Genomic DNA, 7678 nt, shown 5'->3' with positions numbered 1-7678 from the left:
AAGAACTTATAATATTGCTTTGTAAATTCTTCATGTTTGCACATATATTTATAGTGCTTTGCATGGGAGAGAGTAGTAATGTAGTGATCGAAGAAATCAAATCTTTTGCAATAATTTAATTAATTAATTAAATGCAATTAATATAAATATTTACTCTAATTAATTAATGATATTTTTTTTCCATTAATATGGTAGATTTAATGTAATTTACTTAAATATTATATATGGGTTTTCTACTTACCGAACAAATTCTCCATGTATTATTTTCGTATTAAACCTTATTATTAATTAATTGTGATTTATATTTTGTATATAATTTTACTTTGTAATTGTTCATGGTTTGCACATATATTTCTCTTAATTATAATGACATGGGAAGAGATTGATGAACCAATCAAACTTTTTAATTTAATTGCCTAATTAATTAATGCATATATATTATTTTGGAATATTTCTTTTATTAGTTTTGTACCAAATTATAAAATTAATTGTTTTCCGTTTAACTAGAAATGTGGAATCATATTGTATTAATTAATACCAATAATTAAGAATTTTTCACGATTTAATACAATGTACATTTTAGAAAGTAAAAAAAAAGTCATTCGATCGATATATATTAATTATACATGTCTGACTTTCCTATATAATTCAAAATAGATTGATATATTTGTATTTAATAATTATATCTCTACAAGGATATAACAATAATTAAAAATACATATATTTATGTGAAAAGTGAATCAAAATTATTTTTAGGGAAATATATATAAAAAAAAAAAAAAGGAGAAATTTAATGATATCATGTTTTAATTAATTCTTTACAAAAGAATATATTAACTTCCATAATTGTTAAAATATAGGATTAGTGTTAGTATCTATATTGGTGTAATTAAGTATCATATAAAAAAATAATTTTTAGAAAATATTATTAACCAATCATAAAGCGCCACTTATAAAAGGTGTTGGGCACTACTGATGCTCAATAACAATGCTCATATCTTTCCCAATTGCAATAAAATAAAATAATGGCGTGTTTTTACAAAATAAATAAATAAATAAAATAACTTCCTAATAAATAATAAGAAAATTTGTGGCAAAAAATCCTCAAAAAGTTTAAATTATTCCCAAACTTCAAAAATAGCAGCAATAGTCCTACGCTCACATTTTTTGTAATTTTGTTAGTCCTTATTTTAACTAGTCCATTAACTTATTCAAAATTATCACATGTTGAAGCGTTATTAAAAATTAGGAACTAATGTGCATCAAATTTTTCCTAATAAATATAATCCATCCATTTGTAATATGCCTTCTAATTAAAGTTTATTTCTGTTAAAGTAGCTGTGGTATAGTTCTATTAAATAAAAAGATCTCCATTAGTATTATTCTTGGAAAGTTGTTCTTGAAAAGTTAGGTGTCTCCCGGATGTTATTCCAGACAGCTAACTTGTCCATTGTGAAAGGAATCTTGTGGAATGATAGCTGAGTATAGAAGAGAGTTACTGGATAACTATCATGTCCACTCCGAGTCCAATCTTCAGGAAAGCTAGCCTCACTGTGGGATGGAGTTCTAGTTAGGTAGTTGTCCCTCCTGGAATGGTAGTTCCGGATAATCGACTCTAGCAGGCTCAATCCTATCCGAAAGCGTCAGCGAGTGTCATTAGTTCGTGAGTCCGAAAGCTCATATATGTTCCCGAAGGCTCTAATACTTAAGCTAGCGTTGAGACTGGAGACTTTTCTCAAAGAGGAGTTGGTTAAGTTAGTTATTTCTAACTAGCTTAACAACCTTGCTTCTTGCAGCCACCCACTTTATTAGGATCTTATCCTAAGCCTATAAATACCACATTGAGTTGTTATTTTGAGATGAGATTGAGAACTCGGTTCTCATGAGATTGAGAGAGAGAGGTGCAGAGAAAAGAGAGAGAAATTGAGTTTGAATTTTGTAAGAAAAATCTTTTATAGATGAAGAAGATTTTTAGGTGCAAGTGTGAGAGTTGAAACACTTAGTGAGAACTCAACAGAGTATCTTATCTCGAGCTGTATTGTACCTATTCTTGCTCATCAATCAATAAAGAAAGATTTTTGTGATGTTTTGAAATTAGAGTAGATCCATAAATTACATCGATCTATCAGACTTAAACTAATATATTTTTGGCGTTAATTTCTTTATTTTTTTTACATTTATACCAAAATCAAATTTTATTTGATAAATATTTGATACTCAATAAGCTTTGCAATCTATAATTAAGAAACTTCAGTCTTAACTATAAATATTCCCTTTGTTCTGTCACTTTTCCTTTTTCCTGTCTCAAAAAATAAAATATGTAATATTATTTAAAATTACAGTTCATACATTCGTACTTTTAAAGATATCATTCCACTATCTCCAGCCAATTGTTTAACTTTTTTTTATGTTATTTATTTTATAACTACAAAAATCTTTCATAAAAACTCAACTCTCTAAAGTAATTTGTTTCTTCAAATATAATTATTTTTCATTAGTTCTTTCTCATGTGTTATTTTACACCTAGCTAATTACTTTAAGTAGCCTTCTATCATTATCATATGATATAGATAAAGTAAAAGTACTTATATATAAATGAATAGATTTATTCTTGTTCTTTTTCTTTTGTTTTTCTCTTTTACTTTTTCTTTTTATTTGTATATTTTTAGAAGAATATAAAACTAGAAGAGTGAGATCATCTAGTCAAGGTTTTTTCTTTAATGTTTTATATATCTATATATATTTATACAGAGAAGAACAGATCTATATATATTTATTGGGTTGGTAGTGAGGAGGATTAAGCCAACACCTTCCTCCATCTTCTCTTGTTTTCTTGTAAGTATTCTTAATTACTTGAGAGTTTTTGTACTTTAAATTTGCTCCATATACTATTTTTTTAAATTTTTTTTTCAAATTTACGGTTTGGGTTTCTAAAGTGGTTGCAGCGCTAGTTCCAATAGGAGTTTATGTATGATTTTTTGTTGCAATTTACGTTGCAGTGCTTGTTGCAATAGGAGTTTTTATGTAGAATTCTGTAAAAATACAAAAAAAAAATGTTTTAAGGTGTAAAAATGAAAAAATTCCTTTATTTTTATGGATATTATAAGGCACTATTTTTATTCTTATTGGTAGTTTGTTTTTTATTTTTAGAATTTAGAGAAATTATATTTTAAATTTTTTATATGTTTGTGTAAATTGTAATTACATTCTATTCGTTTTTTAAAAATTTAGAATAATTTACAACATCGAAAATAAATTTTAAATATTTAATTTCTTTATTGTAATTTAGAATTTTTGAATGTCTATTGTATAACTATATTAACAAAAATTACTATCTAGCTTTTTTCTTCTAGCTAATTTTATTGTATTTTTTGTAGTAAAGAGTAAAAGATGGCTGAAGAACATTGTGTGAATGTGGATCATGCAATGATAGACCAAAACGAAATCCAACATGTTGTTGATCATCATCATCATCCTCATCAACCTCAACTCATTCTTTCTGAATCTGATACTCAATGGTTGTTAGATCTTATCAACCAAAACAATGGTGATAATCCATCACAAGAAATCGATTTCGTTTATAGATTAAACTTGATAATTCTGCCTCATGACTTGCCAAGAAAAATAGCTGCAAATTTCATCAAATCCTTCAGCAATGACAAGATTGGAAAGAGTTTATTCCAAGACTTCACTACAAATACCAAAGATCTACTAAAGTTATCATATCATGATGAGAATGGTAACAAAGGTTTGATGATTAAGTCACTGTTTTTAAGTGGGTGCACAATTTTACAATTCATACATAGCTATTTTCTTAATGAATTAGATGAGTTGTTTGGTATTCATAATGCTAAAGCAAGAAAGATACAAGAAGATTTGTTTAGGTTTGATAATCAAATCCCATTTAGAGTGATTGAGTTGTTAGTTAACTTAACTAATAACCCAAACCAATTGAAGAAAGATATTGTTAAATTCATTTACATTAACAATATCACAAAGGATTTGCCAATTCCAAGCTCCAACAATTTCCTCCTAAAACAATGGGATGACATTATTCGAATCGAAAATCATAAACACGTTCATCTCCTGCACATTCTCTACTTGCTAATCACATCTAGTGATGGAAATATTGTCTCTACCAACAAAAAAAATGAAGACAATAATATTCTTAGATGTTGTAGTACAATATCTTGTTCTTGTTTTCGCAGGCAAAGACCGAATTTCAACGATCCAAAAGGGTTTTTTCGCAATGTTGAGGAACTTAAATCAACAGGGATAGAGTTAAAGCCTACTAGTTCTTGCTTGGCAACCATATCATTCAATGGAAAATGTTTTAACCTCAAAGGACATCTTAAACTTCCTCCATTAATTGTTGATAGGTGGATAAAGGAAAAGCTACATAATCTTCTTCTTTATGAGAAGTTCTTTAAAAAACATTATATGCTTATTTCTTATGTAAAATTTATGGATATTCTCATCGATAGAGAACAAGATGTTAGAGAGTTAAGAGCGTCGCGAGTACTTCAAAATAGACTTAGCAGCGATGCAGATGTAGCCGATTTGTTTAACAGATTAGGGTCGCGGTTTAGTGAGCCGCCACATGATTTTTATTCTGATGTGAAGACTAAGATACAAAATCATTGTGAGAGGAAATGTGCAATTTGGATGACTCAAGTTTATCAGCAATATTTTAGTAGTCCATGGACTATCATAGGTCTTATGGCTGCTGCAATAGTACTTTCTTTAACTGCTGTTCAAACTTGGTTTGCTGTCAATCCAAAAGATTGAAAGCTATAGCTAGCTCAGCTGTGTGTTCTTTTAGTTGTTCTATATTGTGATTGAAATTTGTTTGTGTATTGTAATAATGTTAAGTTAAATATATCATTAATTAACAGTGTTAGAATGTTGTCAATAAAAAAATTATTTTATTCACATTAAAATGTTACCTTGTTACTAAAACTAGTATGTACATAGTACGGTCACTAATAAGGATATACTACTTATTATAAAAAAAGACAACTTAAATAGTTATAAAAATGATACTAATACATAATAAAAAATAAAAAAAAAACATAATTCCTTGTGGCCGAGCCCAAAGAGAGAGAAACTAGGGGGATGGACTTATTTTTAATTTCTAAAAATTATCAAGATAATTCCTTTATTCAGCTTATAAAATCTAAATAAACTTTAAGATAATTACTAGAAAAATTATTTTTTCTCCACTAATAAAATAAAGCCAAATGACACTTCTACCTTAACTTTATTAGGAAGTAACTTCATCTTCTAAGAGTAAAATAGTCCAAAACCATAAATCTAGTTAAACCCTAACATTCTAAACATCTAATTATTTAGTCCCGCTAATAATAAAATACTCAACCATATCTAAGTAACTTCATTGGCCAAATCATCGCATTTTACTGTTAATGGGCACAAAACATGAACATTTTAAAATTTCATATACAACATATATAATGCATCTAGAATTTAAATATATCTTCATAATTGAGAAAATATTTTCCTATAAGGTCTATTTCTGACAATAAACCCTAATTTCTACTAAAAGATATATAATTATAAAATAATAATTAAATTCTTAGTTATCTGTTAATTCTTGTGATTAACAATGTGGTCATTACAGGAACAGTGACAAAGTATTCAGTGACCCCTCACGGAAAGATTTATGAGCACATTATTTCATATGATTCTTCTAATGATATAGTGACATGTGGTTGTAAGAAATTTGATTTTGTAAGAATTTTATAAGCACATATTTTGAAAGTGCATTCATATAGGAATGTCACAAAAACTCCGAATTATATTTTTAAAAAGTGGACAATCCATTCAAAAAGGGGAACTTCTTCCATTATGCAGAGCAAGAGTGTGTCTGCTAAAGATGCAAAAGCAAACATGACAAAACGTTACAAAAAAATTTGTAGAATGCAAACTCAGCTAGCAACAAAAGTCGTTGAAGATGATAAAGCATACACCATTGTTGTTTTTGTATTTAGTAAGATTTTTATATAATTGGATGCAAATGATAAGGGAAAGAGATATCAACTTCAACTACCAGACATAATGATATTAAAAACAAGAACAATAATAGAATAAGTGATCAAATTAAACGAGTTTTTAGGGAAAGATCTAAGTTTTTCATTCAACAAAGAATCAAAGGACAAAGTCCATTACAAAGTCAACGATAAGGAAAAGTAAATTAATACCAACAAGGTCGAGCAAATGGCAACAAGGCCAATAGACTGACCAATCAACGCACAAAAGTCCATCGAAGTCATAGTCGTTTTCAAGTACCATACCACCATATATGGAAGGTAAATGAAATAAAATAAAGATACAAACCCTCAGATCTCTAACAAGAGAAAATTCATTACTGGACCAAAAACCTAAATAAAAAAAACATAAAACATTAAATCTGAAAATAGATCAACATTAAACAACAACAATAAATAAACCAAAACCATAGAACCCACACCAACGGGAGAGGAAGAGTCATCCTGCCACCAGCAAGCTCTTGACGCTGGAGGGAACACGAAACCCGACCATCCCTCTGTTGGAATTTATTTTACCAGGATCTTAGATCTACTCACAAGTATGTTATTTAACATCCTAAATATGAACTTTCTAAAACGATAATAAACACATATAAAGTTAAGGAAACCTTACATTGGTTGCAGCGGAATAATATGTCTCCTTCCACTCAGATCTCTAACCCTTGTATCCATTCTGTCGTAGAGTATTATCAAGATCTGAGTCCGAAAAGTCCTTCTCTTTGATTTGGATTCTTCACGATCTTCCAGACTATGATTGAGGTACAACTTGCTGTGTGTGGGCACTACTCTATCACCAGGGTAATTCGAAATTGTGAAGAGAGAGAGAGAGAGAGAGAGAGAGAGAGAGGGAGAGAGAGAGAGAGAGAGAGAGAGAGAGAGGGGTCGGCTATAGGGAGAAAGTGAGTGGCTCAATTTTCTGAAAGGCAATTTCCTGAATTACTGAAAAACTCTCATTTTAGTGTGAGCTATCACTTTTTATTTATATGCAACTACTAGGTTTAGGTTAGTAATTATTTGGCATTAAAATAATGAAAATAATAATTGGAAAAAGCTTATACAAGTGGCCGACCATGGTGTTAATGGGCCTCACTTGGAATTTTGTAGTTTTCACAATTTTCATTTCTATTTTCTAAAAAACGCCAATTTTCTAATTCTAACCATTTAAATGCCAAAACTAATTATTTAATAACTAAAATAGACTATTAAATAATATTGTCATTTAACATAATTATTAAATAGACATATAGAGTCTCTTAATTAATAAATAAACCTAGAATCTCTTTTCTTTACAATTTCGCCCCTGCTTAGTGAAAATTTACAAACTAGACATAGTCTAACTTTAGAATTATAATTGATTAAACATAAATCAATTATTGAGTCTTACAAGCAGTATGGTCTCAACTAGAATGGGGACCATGGAACTATATTACTGAGCTTCCAATAAGCTGAACCGAATTTACTGAGTAAATTCCCTAACTTATTAATTCCTTATTGAATCCACTCTTAGAACTTGGAATTGCACTCTCAAATTTATATAGAGCGCTCTATATGTTCCACGATATAGATATGCTATCTCATTTAACCATCGTTATAATCTTAATTTGATCAAAGAT

The 7678-nt window shown here is 28.9% G+C and overlaps 1 protein-coding gene across 1 annotated transcript; it reads left to right on the top strand.

Moving 5' to 3' along the window:
- The first annotated feature begins 2468 nt into the window (after positions 1-2468).
- LOC115722055 (uncharacterized) lies at positions 2469-4788 on the top strand. Its single transcript, XM_030651172.2, has 2 exons — positions 2469-2835; positions 3378-4788. The coding sequence occupies exon 2, from the start codon at positions 3391-3393 to the stop codon at positions 4786-4788; it is 1398 nt and encodes a 465-aa protein (XP_030507032.2). The 5' UTR covers positions 2469-2835; positions 3378-3390.
- Positions 4789-7678: the final 2890 nt, after the last annotated feature.

This window comes from Cannabis sativa, chromosome 9, assembly GCF_029168945.1.
Source record: "Cannabis sativa cultivar Pink pepper isolate KNU-18-1 chromosome 9, ASM2916894v1, whole genome shotgun sequence".
Lineage (NCBI taxonomy): Eukaryota > Viridiplantae > Streptophyta > Magnoliopsida > Rosales > Cannabaceae > Cannabis > Cannabis sativa.
Note: the sequence above shows the minus strand (reverse complement) of the source record. Positions and strands in the feature narration are given on the sequence as shown.

What these genes read in the sequence shown, in the direction of transcription:
- LOC115722055 (XM_030651172.2), top strand. Translation starts at nt 3,391, where the DNA reads ATGGCTGAAGAACATTGTGTGAATGTGGATCATGCAATGATAGACCAA.